The sequence below is a fragment of the Alosa pseudoharengus genome, unplaced genomic scaffold, assembly GCF_046254945.1.
Source record: "Alosa pseudoharengus isolate Yale_2024_CS ecotype anadromous, Long Island Sound unplaced genomic scaffold, YU_APseudo_1.1 YU_APseudo_1.1_scf_16, whole genome shotgun sequence".
In the NCBI taxonomy this organism is placed as follows: Eukaryota; Metazoa; Chordata; class Actinopteri; order Clupeiformes; family Clupeidae; genus Alosa; species Alosa pseudoharengus.
This window is the reverse complement of record NW_027468630.1, coordinates 5,563,441-5,585,782: the sequence shown is the minus strand read 5'-3', so window position 1 is coordinate 5,585,782 and position 22,342 is coordinate 5,563,441. Positions and strand designations below refer to the sequence as shown.

Below are 22,342 nucleotides of genomic sequence, written 5' to 3'. Positions count from 1 at the left end.
CCGCATCCTTCTCTCTATACTCTTAAACATGGGAATCTCCAGTTCTGCTCTCTCCTGGTTTGAATCCTACCTCACAAAATGCTCGTTTAAGGTATCATGGCTTGGACAGCTGTCTGCACCTCACTATCTCACCACAGGGGTCCCCCAGGGCTCAGTGATGGGCCCTCTTCTCTTTGCTATCTACACCACCTCTTTGGGACAGATTATCCGTTCGCATGGCTTCCTATACCCCTGCTATGCAGACGACACACAGCTCTATATGTCCTTTCCACCGTATGACCCCTTGGTCTCGGCATGGATCTTGGATTGCCTCTCAGACATATCTACATGGATGAAGGCAAACCACCTCCAGCTAAACCTCTCAAAAACCAAACTGCTGGTCCTCCCAGCTAAACCTACTATACATCATGGCATCAACATCAAAATTGACTCCCTGTCTGTTACACCTACCAGGGCTGCAAGAAATTTAGGAGTCGTTCTCGACAACCAACTAGCCATTTCGCACTCTACAACATATGGAAAATCAAGACTTGCTTGACTCAAGATGCTACCCAGCTCCTGGTACAGGCAATAGTCATCTCACGACTCGACTACTGTAACACCTTCCTGACAGGTCTCCCAGCCTGCACAGTGAAACCCCTTCAGATGATCCAGAACGCGGCAGTGCACCTGGTCTACAATCAACCCAAAAGGGCACATGTTACCCCGCTGCTCATCCAGCCACACTGGCTACCTATGGCCGCCTACATCAAATTCAAGTCTCTAACGCTTGCCTACAAAGTAGTCTCTGGTTTGCTCCCACCTACTTGAATGCCCTCATACAGGCATATGCTACCTCCCGACCGATGCGCTCCTCAGACTTACGACGTCTAGCTCTGCCACCGGTACGCTCAGGTCAATCCAAACTTTTTTCATTTGTTGTTCCTTGTTGGTGGAACGCACTACCAGTTCCTACTAGAGCAGGGACATCCCTCTCCATCTTCAAAAAACTCCTGAAGACCCAGCTCTTCAGAGAATATCTGCTCTCGTAGCACTACTTACAACTAGCTAATTCTAGCACTTACCACCGGACTACAACTGACACTTGACTGTATAAAAACAGCACTCACTCTTATTGTGCTCTACCTTTTTACATTGTTTTAAATTGTTCTAGTATTGTTGAGAGAATTGTTCTAAAGCTTTAAACTGTTTACCATGTTGTAAGTCCCTTTGGCTAAAAAAACGTCTGCCAAATGTAATGTAATGTAATGTTATTAATGTAATAATGAGTCAGTGTGGAGATTCAACAGATTCAGATGGAGAATTGTTTTTAGTTCATTCAAATAAATAATTAGTTTGAGCAGAGCTTCCATTTGAGCCTAATATTACAGCTTTATGACAATTTTGAAAAATTTACATTTAAAGAGCCAAAAATTGGCGGCCACGTTGAATTTTAAGGTCAAATCAATAAATCTACATCATTCATGAATTTCTTGACCCAAATAGTCTCAGAAACCATGTGTAATGCAGCACTGTGGGCAAAACCATTAAAAAGTTAATATCCAGCTTGGCTTACGGCAGCCATTTTGGATATAGGGCTCTCACAAAATTTCCCCACATTTTTGTGAGGGGCACCCCGGCTAATTTTTTTCTTTAACCTTTATAGATGACAAATCTAGTGAGAAACGAACCTCCACTCTCCACGGTCACGGAACTGCTATAGATGACCCAACTATATGCCGTTTAGGCTAAATAGCTAGAAAAATATATGTATCCAATGATAGGCTATAATGTTTCTGTACAAACTGTTATTTCACTCTGTTTTACGTGGTTAAGGCCACTGCACATCCAAATAACTGCCCTTCATGACCCACAGGCCGTCACTCTCCATAGGATAACATGGCAAAACTAATTTTTCTAAAACTGCTTTTCTATGTCTCACCTGCAATACGTATAGGAGGCTAGAAACACAGCCTAAGCATATATACTATTTTGATCCCGTGAGAGAATATGTGTGCATGCACTTTATTTATCCACTTTGTGTGCATATGTGTGCATGTAGGCTAGCCTACATAGGGTGGTTGGGAGGATAGCTTCACTCGTCCCTCCATAGACATTCAGCAATAGGCTGTTTTGCATTCATTACAAACAAGCAACGTGAAAGTCTAGGATTGGGGAGAGCGCCTAGTATGCCTCTAGTGCATAAGCATGAAGTTGAACCTTTAGATGAAAAACAACACTTTAATAATAGGCCTACAATAAATAAACCGCTATGACGTTTAGGCTACTTTTGACCATCGCATTTATCGCCTAACTCCGTAATAAGGACCTAACAGCAAAGTATTTGGCTGAGCAACGTAGGCTAGGTTAATATGTTCTGTTTTGTCCACATGATATAGGCCTATGTCTAATCATTGTTGCACTCGAACACTCTGAATCATTGTTGCACTTGTTGCATTGTTTCATTCGTCCTCCCTTTCAATCGTCCCGAGCGGTCGTTCTCTCTCCAAACTAACTTTTTTCTCAAAATGTTGAGTTTAATGTCGACACGTCGAGATTAAAGTCGACATGATATTTCAACTTTATTCTCGAAATGTTGAGTTTAATGTCGACATGGCGACATTAAAGTCGATACATCGAGATTAAAGTCGATATTATATTTCAACTTTATTCTCGACATGTCGAGTTTAATCTCGCCATGGCAAAAATATTTTTTCCTTCATGTGTGGCCCTAATACTCCGTCGTAAAAATGTCTTCTGAAAAGTCTCCACAGCTATACAAATTCACTTTATTTTTGGGCCTGCACAGACTGATACACGGTCAACTTTAGGTTATTTCAACCCACATTAACAAGTTAAATCACAATTTAAATCATGTAGGCTATTTATAATAGTATACTTACATATTGTGGATGAGTGGAGTGGCAATGTGGCTGCTCCTCTGCAATCTGACATCAAGGTCTTGTGGCTAACGGCCTCATGCAATGCATTCAACAGTAAACAACTGTACTAGGCATCATTTACAGTGCAGGGTTGCCAACTTTGGGTGTTTGGCTGGAGTGAGATTTTGTGAAGTCATAGTGCGTGTGCGTTAAATTTTTCCCTAAACCTAATTTTAAAAATGTCTGTCCCCTGACTTTTTTGCTATGTACAGTATAATCCCTGATTTAAGTTTCTTCAAAATGTACAATTAAATTATTGATTGCACTTGAAAACAAGACCAGTGTTTTAACCCCGTGGCATGGAAGATGAGCCACTGGGCCCCTGGGCACAGACATGAAAAGGGCCCCCCTGCCCACCAGAAAAAGGTAGTAGCTCAGTAGAAAAAATTGAAAAATAACCCCTTAAATTATTACTTCTGGTGAGTTTTGTGGAAAGAAATGGACAGATTGAGACTTATGAATGTGTGTATGAGTGTACGTATGTATCAGGGATGGAAATAGCCTAAAATATTTTTTTCCACCTACCATTGTGGCTGGTAGATTCCAAAGTCTACCAGTCACTAGAGATACAGTATGAACATTTGATGAAAAATCATGACCAAAATGATTACGGTTATTGGTATTGCAATATGATTAAAATGTGCTGACTTTTCTTCTAAACCTACCATCAATGTTGGACAGAACTCATAATTGGCCTGCCCTTCATGCCCAGTAGCAACAAATCTAAAGGTCAACAGAACAGCTATAGTGTCATAAAAGTGGTGTGGCTCCTTTAAGACCGAATCTGGAGCCATCCAACTTTATCTAACTCTATACTATCCTACATCATCTGATTTTAATATTATGTCTAGGCTACAGTATATTTAACATTTAACATTTATTTTCTATTTGGCCTGTTATGAAATTATGCATTGACCAATATAAGCACACTTTTTTAAGACACTTAAATACATGCATGCTTAGCATTTTGTGAAAACAAATCATTATGGCTACATCGACAAACTCTTAGCCATGAGCTATATATCCTCTGATTTTAATATTTACACATATGTAGGTATTTAAGCACAGCTCAGTTTTAAGACACTTAAAGCCCAAAATTGGAGACCATATAGAAATTTGCTACCATTTCAAAACCGGATTACTCTGGAACGGTTTATTGTACAGGGGATTGCATTACACCTTTGTGTTCGGTAAGGTCTGCTGTTTATTCTGGTTTACGGTTTGTCATGTGTGGAACGACAAGTTTGTGAGGTATTCCTCCTATAGGAATTGAAATGAGCGCAGAGCTATAGTAGCCTAATATGATTATTTCTTGAAAGTTAATTTATTTTTCTCGCAGCAAATAGCGGCTAGGCCTATAGCACTTTATAAAAGATGAGAAAAAGTTATTTAATGTGATGTCTGTGAGGCTACTTCGCGAGTAGTTCCTAGAGAAGAATGGGCGGCCACACTTTATGTCGGTCTGCCTCATGTCTAAATAGCAGCGTGAAGGTGTCGCGGACCGGATTAAAATAGCCTAGTCAGCGAATCAACAATCAGAGAAAACTGCGCTGAGAACGTTGTAGGCGGATATTAGACCTACCTGCCAGTGGCGTAACTATAGTAGGTGCAGCAAGTGCAGTCGCACCAGGGCCCGTGACCTCCCGGGGCCCGTCGCTACCCCCGCCCTGCCTCCTTTTTTGTTTTTTTTGTTTAGAACTTTAGAATGTTAGAGCACGGAGAGTGAAGCGTCACTTTGACGATCTATCGGAAGATGAGCGCTTAACCGATACAAGGATACAAGGATACAAGGAAGTTTATTGTCACATGCATATAGTTACTGGAAGTAAGAAATGCAGTGAAATTAAGTATGGTGTCAGCCTATTTGTGCATTTATGGGGGGGGGGTAAAAAGTGCAGTAGAAGAGGGGTTTAGTAGATTAAGTGGCAAGGGCTGCATAAGAAAGGTGGGGGAGGATTGCGATTGGGGGGGGGGGCACCAACAAGGAGCACCCAAGAGCAACAGGGGCAAGGAAAAACTCCCTTACCAAGGAAGAAACCTTGGGCATATCCACGGCTCAAGGGGCTAACCCAACTGCCAAGGGTGTTGGTGTGTGTGTTGGGGGGATGACAAGGGAGATGGGATAGTGTGCTGTGAATGTGGGGAGAGGGCAGTGTGCAATATGTGTGTTGGAGAAGCTTCCTCATGAGACAATGTGCTGTGTATTGGGGGGCGGGGGCAGTGTGCTGTAAGTATGTTGAGGATGTGTGTTGGAGAAGCTTCCTGATGAAATAATGTGCTGTGTATGTAGGGGAGAGGGGGGGGGGGGCAGTGTACTGCAAGTATGATGTATGTGAGTGATGACAGTGAAGATGTGTGTGTGGGCGGGAGGGGAGTGTAGCAGTGACTGTGTGTGTGTGTGTGTAGTGTGTGTGTGGGTAGGTGCTGTAAGTATGTAGAGGATGTGTGTTGGAGAAGATCCTGAAGACAATGTGCTGTGTATGTAGGGGGGGGGGGGGGGGGGCAGTGTGCTGTAAGTATGTTGGGGATGTGTGTTGGAGAAGCTTCCTGATGAAATAATGTGCTGTGTATGTAGGGGAGAGGGGGGGGGCAGTGTACTGCAAGTATGATGTATGTGAGTGATGACAGTGAAGATGTGTGTGTGGGCGGGAGGGGAGTGAAGCAGTGACTGTGTGTGTGTGTATGTATAGTGTGTGTGTGGGTAGGTGGGGGCAGTATGCTGTAAGTAAGTAGAGGATGTGTGTTGGAGAAGATCCTGAAGACAATGTGCTGTGTATGTAGGGAGGGGGGGGGGCAGTGTGCAGCAAGTATGTAGAGGAGGCTTACTGTAGCAAGCAGTGTGCTGTATGTATGTGAGGTGATGACAGTGATGATGTAAGAGTGTGTGTTTTTTTTTGTGTGTGTGTGTTGGGGATGGGGGGGGGGGGGGACAGAAAGGCTAGGCAATCAAGGACATGGGTAGATAGATGGAGGAGATATCAAAAATAATAAATAAAAAGTTCTATAGAGATGTGCAAAAGTTGGAGAAAGTCAGATATGTGTGTGTGTGTGTGTGTGTGTGTGTTTTGACGTGTGATGAATAATAAAATAAATAAAAGGTCTGCAGCATAGGGAGAGGGATGTAAAAGTGCTAAAAGTCATGTAGGTGTGTGTGTGTGTGTGTGGGGGGGGGGGGTCATGAGTGCTGAGGAGTGGATGAGTGCAAAGTCAGTATAGTGTGAGTTCAGAGTTGGGAAATGTTTGAGAGTGCTGAGGAGTGAATGTGTGCAAAGTCAGTATAGTGTGAGTTCAGAGTTCGGATGGCCTGGGGATAAAAACTTCTCCTGAGTCTCTCAGTTCTGGCTTTGTGACTACATAGGCGTCTTCTTGATTTCAGCGGTAGGAATAATCCATTGTTAGGATGAGAAGAGTCCTTCAGAATCTTTTGGGCTCTTAGGAGTACTCTTCTGGAATAGATTGTCCCCCGAGAGATTTTGAAAATCGGGCTGATGAACATGCAATTTTAACCTACTTTGAGAATGAAAAGGAAGGCCAATTGTAATGACTCACGTCACGGCATTCTGAATATTTTGATGTTTAAAGACCGTGTAAGGAGAACGTCTCTTCTGCCAAAGTGCACCACATACAACACCCAAAATATGACATTAAAATAGCCTGTAGAATAAACATCGTCATGCACCTCTGTCAAGTGCACAGGTGTGAGCGTTCGTCTCGGGATAAACATTTGGACGTCATCCCCTTCAATTAATGGGCTATGGGTGCCTTGAAAGCAATGCATTTGGGTTGTGTAGGTAGGCTATCACGAACTTTTGCCCAAAGAAAAAGTTCCATTCTGTCAAAATCAAGCCCAACATGCATTGCTTGGAAGCCCCCTCAAACGAAGTCAGGTTTACCATATTTACTGCGCATGTGATTCAATAGTAAATCACGATATATTGAAACTGAGCTGATCGAAATGTCCTCCTGGGTTGCGGGAGATGATGACACACTGTGAGTTTCCACTTCTTGTCCCTGCTCTGCCCTTTTTTTTCTCTAAAGAAACTTCTAATATCCATTTGTCCTTCTGTACACTTATTTCGCTAAGGCTAGTTAGTAGAAGCACGAAACAGCAATGCGTAATAGCGTAGAGAAGAATTGAAATTGCATCATTTTGCAACAAATGATTCTAAACCTGCCCAGATCACGTCAGATTTTCTTGCGCTGCTGTTAATGCACACAATGGACACAAACACAAAAGTCTCTTCTACGGGGCTATTTATTTCATTCACGATTAGAGTTTTTGTTGTTGTTGACGGCCCATAGATCCGGGGCTATCCCCAGAGGATCCGGGGCTATAGCCCCGAATGCCCAGGTCTAACGACGCCACTGGTGTGTACTCATGTTGTTTCTGGCATTGCCTGTGACTGTGGCAACAGCTAGCGATCTTTTTCCAAACTCAAACTTATTAAGACCTATACCTAAGGAGCAGCATGGGGCAGGAGAGGCTCCGTGGGTTAGCTATCCTGTCCATTGAAAATACGAGAGCCAGAGCATTAAATATTGGGAACATCGTTGACGATTTTGCACAACGAAAGGCTCGTAAGATGGCCTTGGGGATTGTATGCATATTAATTATTTTATTTGGTTTCTGGACGGTTAAATAAGTTAGGCTACATTAAGTTTTGTTTCTGCGCAGTGCGAGTTTATAAGCAAGCAATCTACGCTTGCAGTTTCAGCAGAGGGTTGAAGAGGCGCATTGAGTGTTCCCATAATTCCATGCGAGTTGATGTTAATGCAGTAATATTAGATTACCCTGGCCTGCACGCTGTTAATACAATTTTTTTTAATGTTTTTACATGCAATGGATAGTCGTGTGTTTTTTATTTGAAATTGTAATCTGTAACTACTAAACTACTTTGGTGCCTCAGGCCCTTTGCATAAACAATTGAAGTCACCCTTAATGTGTATTGCATGTATCAGAGCTAATTAATCCTGGGCCAAATTTCGTCGGTTTGAGGCCCGCGTAGCGCTCTCGCACCTGGGCCCACCATTGGCTTGTTACGCCACTGCTACCTGCTGTTGGTCTAGACATATGTATGCCTTTTAAACTCGTATCCTGTCATTTAGAAACAATGCTGTGGGCTAGACTAGTGATCAACACAAAATGAACGGATTGCAAAAAAAAAAGAATGGATTTGGCGTGACATTTCTTGAGTGTGCGTGAGAGCGTGAGATTGGTGCTGAAAGCGTGAGTGTCACGCCAGATGCGTGAGAGTTGGCAACCCTGTTTACAGTCAAGCGCAAATCTGCCTGTAATTTATTGTGGGGAAAAAGCTGTCAACTACTGTAATAGTTTTTTGACCCACAATGTATTGCAATGTACAGCTAAACTTACAGAACAAGTTACTGTAAAAATTTAGCTGTAGAAATTACAGAAATGTGTTACAGTGTACTTTTAATTTACTCTTTAAAGTTGAGCTGGCTCTTGAACACAATAATTTTGTTACTTATAATTTGTTTTATGAGGCCTACATGACAATAAACAACTTGAACTTGACTATGAGAGCTGAGTGGTGTAAGGCGGCGTGAAGCCTACGCTTGGAGCTCCAGTGGAATTTTGATTTCGCAACGAATTCTCAGTTAATTTGTTTCCCTCTTGAGTTTTTACCCCAAAGTAGTTCTCCACTGATCTGAGCTAATGAGCTGATTATCTACCTTGTAGCTTTTATTTGTCTCGAATCTCAAAATAAACTTCACTTCGTATTAGGGCTGCAGCTATCGATTCTTTTTGTAATCGATTAATCTAGCACTTTATCGATCGATTAATCGGATAATTTTTTTTGCATTTTTAAACAACCAAAACACATAATGCATAACGAAAATGACATAGCTGTAAAATGATCAAGCAATTGGCACAGAGGTATTTATTCTAACTCCAAGATTAGGCTACAAAACTAAGCCCATTTATTGCAATTTACCCATTTAGTGTTTTTAAGTGCCAGTGCCATCAATTAAATAATGTTCAAAATGTTCTCTGTAAAATTGCAGCCTCTTGTGCATGACTTAGCTGGGCGAACAAAGCTGTACATACTATGTTGTGAAGTGCTGGGAGGGAGAAGAGGGAAAGCAATTTAATGTATTAATATGTAGCCTACAACAAGTTTCATGCTGTAATCTAGACCTGACATCAACATAAATATCTGTTTTATGTAGATTTCTACACCTGCAGAATTTACCATTAGGCTACTAACAAATAATTTTACCATTAGGCTACTAAAAAATAATTTCTGGGGTGAGCCTATTTGCTAAGGTAACCTAGCAACCTGTGTGTGTGTGTGTGCACGCGTGCGGTGCGTGAGGAAAGATGAGGGTGCATGCATGTGTGTGAGGGGTTCTTTTTTAGGCATACTGTCTTGCAATTGAACGTGAATAAGTTTACTTACTTAAAAACATCAAAGCTAAACAAGCCATCACGACATCGCTACAAATACAGTATGTGATTAAAATCAGCCAACATCAATGTAGGCTATAGGCTACATAGATAGATGATAACGTTAGATAGGCTAGATAGATTGATAGATAGGCTAGATAGATTGAATAGCCTAGCCTACTTTATTGACGCTTGGTGAAACAGCATGGAGTGGATATTTAGGTTCAGATGCTTGTTCTTTTCCTTTTTGAGTATGTAATGATCCCAAAACTTTACTTGAAAACTTTAGACATTCTCTGCCATTTATCTTGACTCCGCCATCGCGCCAGCTAAATTCAGAATGTATCACAATTCACGCGCTAGTGGTGTGCTTCCTGAACAACGGTCCGTGTGGAACAGTCAGATCCCTGTGCGTATAGTGCGCGTCATAGGAATTTAACGAGGCAAAAACCCTGCCTCGAGTAATTTTTGTAATCGAGTTATTCGAGTAACTCGATGAATCGTTTCAGCCCTACTTCGTATGAATAAAATAACATTAAGTAGGCTAACCATAGGTTAATAATGCATGAACAAAACAGTGTTTTGACCGCAAGTGATAACATTATGGGATTCCATTCCCCAGATTTCACTCATAGCCTAGCCATAGAAAGAAAGAGCCTTAAAAATGATCAAAAATGATTAGTGTGCGTCCAGCTGCCGGTGACCTGGAACTATGCTAATTATTTATTTTTTTCTAAACTTGATCATCAGACTCTGCCCCGCCTATTTGTCAACCCAGGAGCCGCTACTGCATCATGCCAATCATGTGTTGTGATCTCGCCGCTGGAGCAAGGTTGGTTTCATGAAGCCTTGCGCATGCGTATTTCTGCCGAAATAGAATCCCGATAAGTGCCCAAAAAACGCTACAATATGGCCGCCGAGCGACTTGCCTAAGGGACTTTGTTTACATGCCCCAAAGCATAGCTTTTAGGACTTTGGCTGCTTTAGCCGGCAGCTGGCTAACCCACGTCAGACAACACCATTTTGTTCAGATTTTTTTCCAGGTGACAGTATTCCTTGAATATCATCAATTGAGCTCCGTGTTAAAATTGGCCGGAGTTCTACTTTAAGGGGGCCATATAGTGAGGTATGAAGTTATGGAGCCAGTCATACGGTGTTGTATTTCTCTGACTGGAAGTAAGCATGATCACATAAAAGTTTAAATCACTTTAGATCTAAATTTGATGTCAAAACGATGCTAAAATGAATGGGGGCCAATGGGATGTTAACTCTACAGTAGGTGGCCACATAGTAGCATCAGAGCCTGCCGGTGGTATGCTTTCCAAACGTACCCCAGTCTAATCTGCCAGTCTCAGATGAGGCGAGAGAGGCAAAGAAGAAGAGGCATGTCACCCAGATATTCTATATGCTGTGGGTCCAGCTTACAAAGATCAGTCACCTAACTTTGTTGTAAAAATGGTCTCAAGATACAGAGGATGATGACATCATTCAGAGTAATGGTGCAATCATGGCTGCTGGGAATGACAAGGACCGCCCCCATGATTACTTTGTTTTCTCCACAGCGAGTGTTCATGTGCTTTGCCGTCGGAATATGTGACAAACATGGATGCCACAACAAAGGTTAAAACATACGCTCACTAATCCTAAATAAACAACTGTATTTGCTTACAATAGTGTAAGACACTTGTGAAAGAAAGTTATGCAGCTTTCAAGTGATAAATACAGCAAATTCCCAAGTTCACATTAAAACTGTTGGACATGAAAGGCCACATGGACTACAAACTACAACGTGACGACAAAAGTGATGACGAGCCCCTAACTGGGCAACTCTGTTAGCAAGATCTAGCCCCAGTTTCCGACCTCTGACCTACACATTACGTGACGTGAATGATGCTGAATGATGACGTTTTCACTGGGAAAAAGGTTTTTTTGAACGCTAGGTAAGGCCGTGGTGACATCAGAGTGAGGTCAAAATAGATCACAGTTTATGCTCATCTACCAAAAAATGTCACGCTTAGTTCTAATCAGGTATTGACTCAGTTTTTCTGTGTGCAACATATATTTCATATACTTATATTTTATAAAGGCTGTATAAATACAGATATTTTGCCTTGCAATTTCTCCTGCACAACAATAATGCTAAAAAATAAAGGTTGATGCTTACTTGAAAGTGATTGGGATTGTTCAGCAGACATCTTCTTCAAATGAATCACTGTACATGAAGGGAATGTTGTTCATTATTGCATTGTAGATGTAAGCCTAACTACTACATAAATCCAAATAAGTTAAATTAGTCCATTTCAACGGTACAATTAAATAACAAAGCAAAAACATACACACTACTTTACCACCATTTTTATGGTATTTGGCAGATATGTTATTACAGTTTTTTTCTGAATGCTTAAACCCTAACCGTGATTCTTATAGCACAATTTCTAAAACTATTATTACTTATAGCAGAACAACTCACTGAGTTTGCAAAACTGTAGGTACATTCCACTGCACAGTCTTTTTGCGGAACTGTAAACACAACTCACTGCTTTACACTCAATTTCCAAATGATCAACACACTCCTAGCAAAACTATACACATGTATGGCTATTATTTACAATATTTTGCCAACTTTCTGGCACACTGTCACATGTGAAAACTGTTTTAGATAATCAGTTCACATTGCAATCAGCCTAAGCACTATAAATAAGCCACAGGCAAGCTGTTCGTGTGTAGTACAATGGAGGGAGCAGGAAGAGTGAGAATTAAAGGAGGAAGGAAGAGGAGGAAGTAAATGTAAGGAAGAGGACGTGGAGGTGAAGAAGTAGGAGGAAGATGAGGAGGAAGTAAATGTAATATGAACCTACAGCAACCTGTTTACACTCTGAACTAGCTTATTGGTTGTGTCACATCATTTGAAACAAGTGTGATCAATTTTGAGTAGCTGTGTTGAAAGTATGGCATTTGCACTTTCTTTGTGTTTACCTTTTGCCACTTATGGTTACCATTATGCAATGCATCACAATGCAAAATGTGATCTATTTCGACCTCCCTCAGACCTTCACCACATTCTACACCTTGAATGATGCCATCCTTCTACCTTTTCTCAAGACCATTATATCAACAATGTCATGTGACTGACCTGGAGGCTGTCCCGCAGCCATATAATGCATTCAGGGACACGCCTCTTCCTTTTTGCCTTTCTCACCTCAATTCTGAGACCGGTGAGTATGATTTCATTAGAAGCCAGTAATCCGCCACGTTATCGTGCAGGTGCCTTGGGTCCCTGAGGATTCAAACTGGTCTTCCCTTTGACATTCATTCTAGCGAGGCGTTTACTTTCGCCTTCAGTGTAGAGCGTTACCGGCGGCTTGTTGAATGCAAGCGAGTGTAGCCGGTTTAATTGTTGACACCTGTTGTGTTTCTCTCCGCGCGTTTTGTTGGTACAAGCTGCGTGAGTGATATTGCTTTGTTTAGAAAACAAAGGCTGATAATTGGCAGGGTGGTCAAGCCTAACTTTTGCCTTGTCTTGTGCTGTTAAGGATTTACACACAGGTGTGCAGGGATGGTAATCAGCCTAAATTCATTACGAAACGTAAAATACAGCAGGAGTAAAGAAAGCAGTGTGTTCGCGCACAGTATGTCTTTTCTGTTTACTGGGCAGTATGTATCACTGTCCGAGCAGTGTGTTCGCGCACAGTAATTCTCTCAGTTTACTGGCCTATACGGCGTGTTCGTGCGCGGTGGGTTGCAGCTTGTCTTTCATTCTAGTCGGCTAACCTTAACATTTCCCTATTTAAGCCATGCGTTCACGCACGGTAAGCCTTTTTGGTCCTGCGGCCTAAACAGCCTTTTCAAATGCAGCAGAAGTAGCAAAAGCTGTGTTCGTGCACAGTAAGTCTCTTTGTTTCCTAGCCTAAACAGGGCATTTAGACGCAGTGGGGATGTATCCATGATCGTCACTCACGCAGACAGCATTGTGTGCACTCCTATAGGTATAGGAGGAAAAGAGCCATAGAGGGCCGTAGCTTAATTCCCCCCTCTAGGGAATTAGTAGGGGAAGAGGACATGCAGTTAAAGATTCCGGCCTCTATTTAGGGCCTGACTGACTGAGTGGCTGAGTGACTGAGGGGACGCTCACTCCCAAGGGCCAGCTCCATCCATGGCAGGTTAGGCAGCAGGGACTTTCCCTGTCCACCTGCCACCTTTCCAGGATCCACATATGGCTGATACAGAGTCCATCTTCCTCTGTACACTGGCTCTCCTATTAAGAGAGGCTGGATGTAGCTGGGTTTTTGCTTAACTTTGGTTCCTTCCAGCTTCAGAGCTCTGAGTCTGCTACAATGTGTATAGTGAAGCCTGTGCTGAGACTGTTTTGGCTGTTTTATTAGCAGCTATCAGAAAGTCTGGTAGCGCTAGCGGTCCAGACACCAAGAACTTGTTGGATGCAGCTGTCTACTCATTCCTTACTCACCTGTGATATTGGAATGACCATGTCCTCATATTGACAAGGAGGCTTGTCTGGCTGGGGGCTGCTGCTGGCTGTCCCAGCTCATTGGCTACGTTGCCATTGCCCCACCCATTTGGGTTACAGGCTCCAATTTTGGCCTCCATCTTGTTTAAGGGTTCCTATAACAGTAAGGGGCCTCAGTCCAGGCAAAGGCTTTGGCAGTGGAAATAGCAACACCATTTCAGGGGTGTGCCATTGTCACAGTAAAGTCTAAGCGAACAGCAGGCTGCCTTTTACTCAGCATATTTCCTTGTTTCCAAAACGGGAGGGCTCAGCCCCTTCTTAGACCTCCGGCGCTTCAACACGTACATCAAATCTTACCCGTCAAAATACTGAGGAAGTGGTTTACCACTACCAACTTGCAATACACTCTTGGGTACAGTTCATATAGTACACAGACACTGTGCTGTACCATGTTCAGTCCCTCAGCTAAAACTCAACTGAAGGAAAGAAACCTTCAACCAATTCAGGAAGCAGTCTTTTAGGGCTCCACCTGAACCCCCTCACAAGGAGGGCCACTCTTACCCCTTAAAGGATAGCAAGAGTTCTGGCAGTCCTACATGCCATTTGCCTCAGCAAACATTAGATTTGATTGGCTTTTAGAGAATCCAGGAGATGATCTCTGCAGCAGTGATGGTGTTCCCACACAGTCTCTTCAGAGCCAGATCTCTGCAGCACTGGCTGACTGCCTCAAACGTAGCCTGGTGTTACCATCCTACGTACTTCCGGCCAAAATTTGATTTCAGCCTCGCACGTAGTCTGGCCCAACCCACAGTATACGGCTCGCGTGCGGCCGCGCCAATCAGCGAACAGTTGAGTGATGACGCGGAACTTGCCTGCCGAGTTGCTTGTAGTCCAGCGAAGCTTGTAGTTCAACAGCATAGCAACAATGGCGACGGAGGAAGAGACGCTAGAAGCTATCCGCGAAGTTGTCTCAACTCTCGAGGGCATCACGCAATTAAAGCAGGAACAAGAGGCTTGTCTTGTCAATTTTATAAATGGCAAGGATGTCTTATAACTCTCCTTCCAACTGGCTTTGGGAAAAGTTTGATTTATCAGATGGTGATAGCTAAACCTAAATGCACAAGTGTACTACATGCATCACTACTTATGTTTTCAAATAAACGTTTGCTGCTCGTTATTCTCCCCCCTACTCTCAAATTACCTTAACAAAATCAATGCGGCATAGGCCTCCTTAAGGAATGGAATGTTAGCTACTAGCTACCCTACCGAGTGGGGCTCAAGGCGAGGCGGTGTGTCTTGACGTGAGCTAGCCGGTTACCGAGCAGAGCTCAAAGCAAGGCTGCTGTGATTGTGCTTGACTGGGACTAGCGGTTACCAAGATGGGCTCAAGGTAAACCGCTCCGTGTTTGTGTTTGACAGAGGCTAGCCTGTGGCCGAGCTGGGCTCCAGGCGAGGCTACCGTGCTTGTGGACAGTAACGTTAGCCAGTCACCGGGCGTGGCTCAAGGTAGGCTGCGTTGTTTTATGCCGAACAACTGTTAGTTAAACTGAGCAAGCTCCAGGTTAAATAACACGTAGGTCGTCAGTACAATCCAAGTTATCCGAGAGTGTAAGTAAGCTCCGACGAAGTCACCGGGCTGCGTAAAACAACAATCGTCTGATAAGCGGTGAGAAGAGACAAGAGGGAAAACTGGCGTGTGACAAGAGCTGATATAATCTCGGCGACGTGACGCTTTTGGTATACAACTCTCGGTCTGTGGCTGGCGCAAGTTAGAGATATATCCACTACGAAGAGACTGCCCTGGCGGTCAGGTAGCCTGCATACTAGCCAGCGGTCTGTTTACTACTGAGAGCAGAAGTGGGAAGCGTAAGAGCCTGAAGCGGAAGTGGTAAGCGTAAAAGCCTGAACTCCGGCGCACAGCATACGTCATTACCAAACGTTGCTGATTGGTTAAGGGAACTCCAATGATTTTAAACCTCAAAATAAGCATCCGCCCATTACGGAGACAGATTATTATTACTTTGTTCCAGACTGTATGACGAAGAGAAACGTAGTCACAGGCGGTAAGGACCAGGCTACCGCAAACGGGCATCCATGGGAAAAACAGGCATGTTAGATTCCACATGTGATATTCATGTCTGCAAGCTCTGCCCCCATGACTGGGCAGCAGGATGTGTGTACAAGAACTTGGGCAGTCTAGTACATTTGTGTCAATAGATACCTCCCAGACAGGCTGGGGAGCAGTTTGGAACGGCAGAACCGTGAGCGTGTCTTCTGGAGCTGGGGGCAGTGCATTTCACCCTGAGGGCTCTCTTCTCTTGTATACAGGGCAAGCATGTCTTTGTGCGAACGGACAGCTCTGCTGCTATGTACCATATCAACCACAAAGCGGGCTTAAGCGTGGCTGCTAAGTTACTCAGAAACCTCGGCTGTGGACATTTCCATGCCTGACCTCACTCAAAGCAGTGCCAGAAGCTCGGAATCTCGAATTCCAGTCAGGCTGTCATCTGGTCCGGCTATCCTCAGCCCTTCTCAGGGTTAAAACTGGCTGTAACGGAGCCCATAAGTATTGCCAAGCATTTCCAGCAGAGATGGGAATTGTTCTCTTCATGGTGGCAGGGCCTGGAGTTAGATCCAGTGACATCCAATGCTTTGTGGTACACTTTCTTCACTCCCTTTGGGATGTGGAAAGGGCAGCTGCTCCAGTATACTGTAAGTCTATGCCTTGGTATCCCATGGCACTATAGAAGGTTTGTCTGTTGGGAAAGACCCTATGGGGTCGCAGTTCCTGAAAAAGCTGACTACCTGCATCCAGGCAGATTTTCGAGAGCTCAATCCTGCAACCTCCCCTGGGTGGTGAGGCCTTTGAGCGCAACCCCAGGTGTATCAACTTTGTGTTGCATAAAACTGCATTTCTTTGGCCACATGCTTTGCCAAGATGGCGAGTGAGCTACAGTATGTGCACTCTCCATGAGTACTACATGCTTGAGGTGGAAACCATTATTCTTCCCTTAGGGGATGAACCCTCAGTCAGTTAACCATGTCATTGAACTGGAGCCATTTTGCCCTGAGCTAGCTTGCCAAGGCATTGGGAGCTTGTGTTGATCACATGTGGCTGCGTTGACAGGTGCACATATACAGCTTTCGGTGGTATGGGGGTAAGTAGCTGGTTCACCCAGTGTCTACACACCGTTTGACCCACCAATTGGTGGAGACAATTTTTCAGGCCTTCTCGGGGCAGTGTTTCCTACAGTAATCTCTTAAAGCCTGACGGCTCATTCCACACGGAATATGGCCGTCTCATGGGTACCATTTGAAGGGGTTGCTCTTGGTGGCATGTGCAGCGGCATCCTGGAGTACTCCATGGATCCCTGCCAGACTTTATAGGGTCAATGTGACATCCGCCACTATCGGCTCCACTGTTATGTTGGTTGCCGACCTGACTGGTGATGAGTAGTCTTCTGTCCTCGCGATACTGTTGGGACTAGTCATCCAAGGTGTAGACCGTAGTGATGGTCTGAGGGAGGTCGAAATAGATTGTAAGTTATGTCCAACTATGGATCTATGAGACCGACCGATGACCGTCACCATCTCTTGTCGCTCGGAACGAGCTGAGGCGTTCCAGGCAAGAGGAAGAGTCATGTCCCTGAATGCATTATATTGCTGCAGGAGAAAGGCAAAGAGGAAGAGGCGTGTCCCTGAATGCATTATATTGCTGCGGGACAGCCTCCAGGTCAGTCACATGACATTGTTGATATAATGGTCTCGAGAAAAGGTAGAAGGATGGCATCATTCAAGGTGTAGACCGTGGTGACGGTCATCGGTCGGTCTCATAGATCCATAGTTATGGACATAACTTACGTTTTATTGCATGAGAATGTGTTTACAGTTTTTCAAAAAGAGTCAATTATATGTGAAAAGTTTATGGTTTTGCCGAAACAGTGATCGATTCAAGAAATGCGTTCAGGCAACTGAGAATTTGGTTCAGAGAATGAGTTTAGTGTAGTATTGTGATAACAATTGATACTATGATACTATATGTAAATATGACGGACACTGTATTTTTAAACAATGACATGTGTCCTCTAGAAAAAAATAGTCTACCAAATTATCTTTGTTATTGACATTTTTATATTGCTTTTCATAAGAAACAATTCCACAATTCTTACACACCATCCCATCATACCTTGAGCACCAACTGCAAGCAAGGGTATTATACAGAATAAACTGTAGACAATGACTTCGCTTACTGGAAACTGGTCATGAAAAAGAAAGATTTTTTAATTCATCATATATTTAGGTATTGAAATAAACCATCTTATTCAACAGTAATACCATATTTACATTGTTTGACTCTAAGGTTATCTGCAGTTTCTCTGCTATTCAATTTATGTTTACCTTAACATTACGTTAACATTTCCAAAATTACATATAAATTATATTTATATGTAACTGCTCTTAGCTGGTTTGAATCCTACCTTAAAAGACACTCATTAAGCATGTCTTAATGAGTGGCGGAAGGACAGGTATCAACATCTCATGACATCACTACAGGTGTACCTCAGCGATCAGTATTAGGCCCCCCTCTTTTCTCTATTTACAATTTCTTATTTCTTGGGTGAGATCATCGACCCATGGATTTGCATAACTAGCTAGACTACAGTTTCAGATCGTATTTCTGCACTTCCACAGGTAGCTTCCATAGACATAAGTGACACTGCAATAATGGAGACTCAAAAAGTAATTTATCCCTCGTGCCATCAGTCTGTACAACTCCACTTGTGGGAGGAGAGGGAAAGGTGGGTAGCCTGGGTGCCAGCCGAACTTAGTCCCGCCCACAACATTTGAGGTTGAGAAGTTCGGTCTGGCATTGCACCAGAGCTGGGCGGACCAATCAAATTAGGCTTTACGATGATGGACAGGTGAGCAACAGCGCCTTGTCTATCACATCATCTGAGCACGCTTAGGTTGATTATGTTTGCAACAAAAAGCTGTGGCTAGAAGGAGACAGATGACTTCTAAGACCCCATATGGAAAATCCATATTATTTCAATGAGGATTTATCACTGAAAACGATTATTTTTGAAATCTTTGGCCAAAGTTGAGATGTGGGAAAACTCATGGTTTCATTTTCATCAAGGGAAAACAGCGTTTAATAAATTCATTTGTGAGATAATATTACACAGATGTGTAGGTGACGGTAGCAAAATCATGAACAGAGGAAACTTCTCATTTGCGAGGTGTAGCATGGGATTTGTGTACCTGCAATAACGAATTTGTGAACTTGTAACCTCTATGTTGTATTTACAGGGCAGAAAAAAATGATACACATTTGTGACTTTCATGTACAAGTGCACAACTTATATGTACAAGTGCACAAGACTTTTGAAACAGATTTACCTCCATACGGATAGGGTACCCCCACATGTAACTCATCTTAGGCTACTCTCCATTGGCTTCTTATAGACCAATCCAGCAGAATCCGTATATGACAACAGTGTCTAATTTGGGGTCTTTTGAGAGGTGTCTAAAGACTTATCTGTCCAACTTAGGCCTACACTTAGAGTTATAGAGTTATGGTTTAAGGTTATATTTATGTTTTTTGTTATTGATATTGTTATTGATTATTGGTATTATTACTAGTTACTAGTTATTATTAATAGTTTGCTTTGCTTACCAACTTTTTAAATGAAAAAAAAAACTTAATTTTAACTACTGTAATGTTCATGCTTTAGACAAAAGTGTCTGCTAAATACAATAGCCATATCTATCTACCTGTGATAGATGCCGGCCGGTAATAGATAGTGTACTTCAAAAGCTAAAACAAGACAACAGGTAAAGTAATTCTGTGATGTTTTTCACATCAGTGCTCCACCTTACCGGAGGCACTAATGATGGAATCTCCCTAGAAATCCCAGTCACAGTGTCATTGTGTTCATCGGAGATGATGACCCTCTTTGTGAAGTTGCATGCACCTAGGATCATCAAAAAAGACTGACAATCATGACACCAGCAGGAAATTAAAAGTTCTCTAAGCACAGTTGGCTGATGTCACTTCTGTTGACGTTTAGCAAAAACAGAGCTGTTGATGAAAATAGGATATATGTCTTAAAATGAAGGAAAACTGGATGATTTCTGTTCGATATACTGTACAAGCGTCATCTACAGGATTTTCATTGAAAATCATAAAATTGAACATCAAGAGAAAAAAATGAGATAGTTGCCTACATAAATGGGAGAATAATGAAAGCATACATTTAAACAACAATGATGGTTGAGACGGGGTTTGAAATCGCAAGTTTGATTGCAATTGCAAGTTTGATTGTCCTCACTCTTTTGAACAAAACGAGTGAATGAAACAACTTTAGCCTATTCAAAATCATAGACTATAGCCTATGTTCTTAGGTTAAAAGGATTCACTCCAAATTATTGTTTAGGAGTAAATGGTCATTTTGATCAACTTAACATAGGCTATTGTCTCCCATAAGTCTGCCAAAGTGTGAAATATAATTATCTGAAATGCAATGGCTTCAATTTGTCATTTAATCTTGACTTTGTATAGCACACAGTTGATTTGATATTACATTCATGAACAATTTAAGCGGTTTTAATAATTAGTAGGTTATATAGGCTACAGGGTTATATCTTCATTGCCTTGCATCAGATTTAATGTAGCCCACTGGCATAATTATTGTCACTGAACAGGCTACTAAAAGTGCATGACCCTTTATCAATAGTATGACATTTCTTTCATTAAAGAGTAGGCTATAGTAGGCTTAGGCTCTATTTGACGATCAGAAACGCGGCGCAAAGCCCGACGCAAAGCTTATTCTTATCTTACACTCAGTCAGTGGTGGATTTTGCGTCATGCGCTTCACTTTTATTAAGCCTTGCGCCCAGGAGTGTGGCAGAAGGTGTGGTTTGGCGCATGATCCAAAAATCGTTATCTTACACCCTCTAAAAATGATTACGCCACTGACCAAGAAAAACCTGTTCTATAGAGAATGACGCATGTAAAGCACAGCTGAAGATGCACTGTCAAGAGATGTAAGCAGCCCTTAGCAAGCAGTTCTAAAAAACTTCTGCAGGATAAATAGCCTTAGGAGTTTTATTCAGTCATTCGAACATTATTGGGGTGAGGGTTGGTTTTTTCAGGCTACGTTTTAGATTGTAACCCCTTGTCAATCAATAGTGAAAGTAAATAACCGAGTTTAAATAAATGCCTTTGAGTTTAAATAATAGGCGAGTGCAGAATGCATGTATTCACAAACAAGTTTCAGTAAGGTTTAGTGGAAACCCTGTGTTCTATACACGGTCTTGCATGCAAGCAGATTCCTTCAAATGCAGCACTGACTGGCAAAATACTGATGTGCTGTTTGAAGTTGCACTGCTTGCTGTTAAAGGTAAACTATGCAGTATTGGCAATTTCCTTACTGTTTTCTCGGTTTTTGCTTCTTTTTTGCTGGCTCGGTCATGACTAATGTCTGGGAAACTCCATCGCTACCTTTTTCTAGCCGGTGCCTGGCGTGTATGTGTATTTGAATGCAGTAAAGCAATTAGTTACACTCATTATACTTCCTGACACTGAGGCCGTCGGCCCGCCGCCCCAAAGTTGCAAGGGTGGTTTTTCCGCTCACAGGCGCTAGGCGGAAGCGAGACGGCCACTATTCAACCCGAAAAAAGTCATATAACCATTCTAATGACACTAAAGCTGTTAAATGAAGGTAAATTAAGCTAAAAAACTTGCATATTAAGCTAAAAAACCTGCATAGTGTGCCTTTAAAGGGAATGACAGATGTCACTCTCATTGGTTGAAAGGGTGTTACGCTCAAAACACACCCATTATGACTGATTAAAAAACAGAAGAACCACCTTTTTGATCAATGTTGTTTGATAACAAAGCCACCCTGAACACATGTCAAGTAATAAATATTTTTTAATTTAATAATTTTCAAAAATTCTTCAGAACTAGTGAATATGTAAATCAATGCTTGGTGACACTGTCGGGGGGAAAAAGTTTTGTCTTCTATTTTTGAAGTTGTAGGCTGAAAGCACAGGTTGACGGAATCATCTTTTGGGACTCGTTTTCAGTCTGAAGGTTTTTTTTTGCAACACAGAACTCTCACTAAAATCAGTGAGGCTTATCAAAATAAGCCAGGTTTAGCATTTAGTGAAGTTGATGGAATACCCCCCCGGCTGTTTTTGTTACAGTTTATGGAGCCTGGGCTGTCCACAGAGATTTTTTACAGCGTATTCAGGGGACAAGCAGCTAGTGGATCATGAGATGTTTACTGTATGTGACAAAAAAAAGGTTTAGCTTAGAAACCGCGGAACAATACTTAGAGAACCTTTAATATGACTGTATGAACATTGGTCCTCATTCACCAATATCTTCTGATGAATTTTCATAAATTTGCTCTTAAAGGTGCTATAGCGATGGTGGGCAACATCACTTCTGTTAACGTTCAAACAAAACAGAGCTGGCTAGTTTCTCCCTCCCTTCCGTCCAATTAAAACCTTCCTAAATGTGCATCCCGTTGGTTATTG

General features: G+C 42.5%; 1 protein-coding gene across 15 annotated transcripts in view; it reads right to left on the bottom strand.

The window, feature by feature from the left end:
* The window catches only part of LOC143125406 (uncharacterized), an 86,370-nt gene that overhangs the window by 34,608 nt on the left and 29,420 nt on the right, over positions 1-22,342 (bottom strand). For 14 of the 15 annotated variants that reach the window (XM_076286839.1, XM_076286852.1, XM_076286847.1 and 11 more), the window contains 3 exons: positions 19,676-19,770; positions 17,982-18,051; positions 11,495-11,542 (listed from right to left, as the gene is read on the bottom strand). In XM_076286839.1, the coding sequence (XP_076142954.1) occupies positions 11,495-11,542; positions 17,982-18,051; positions 19,676-19,770 (213 nt within the window). The remainder of the gene's footprint in view (positions 1-11,494; positions 11,543-17,981; positions 18,052-19,675; positions 19,771-22,342) is intronic. The other variant, XM_076286849.1, reaches the window with a different exon arrangement.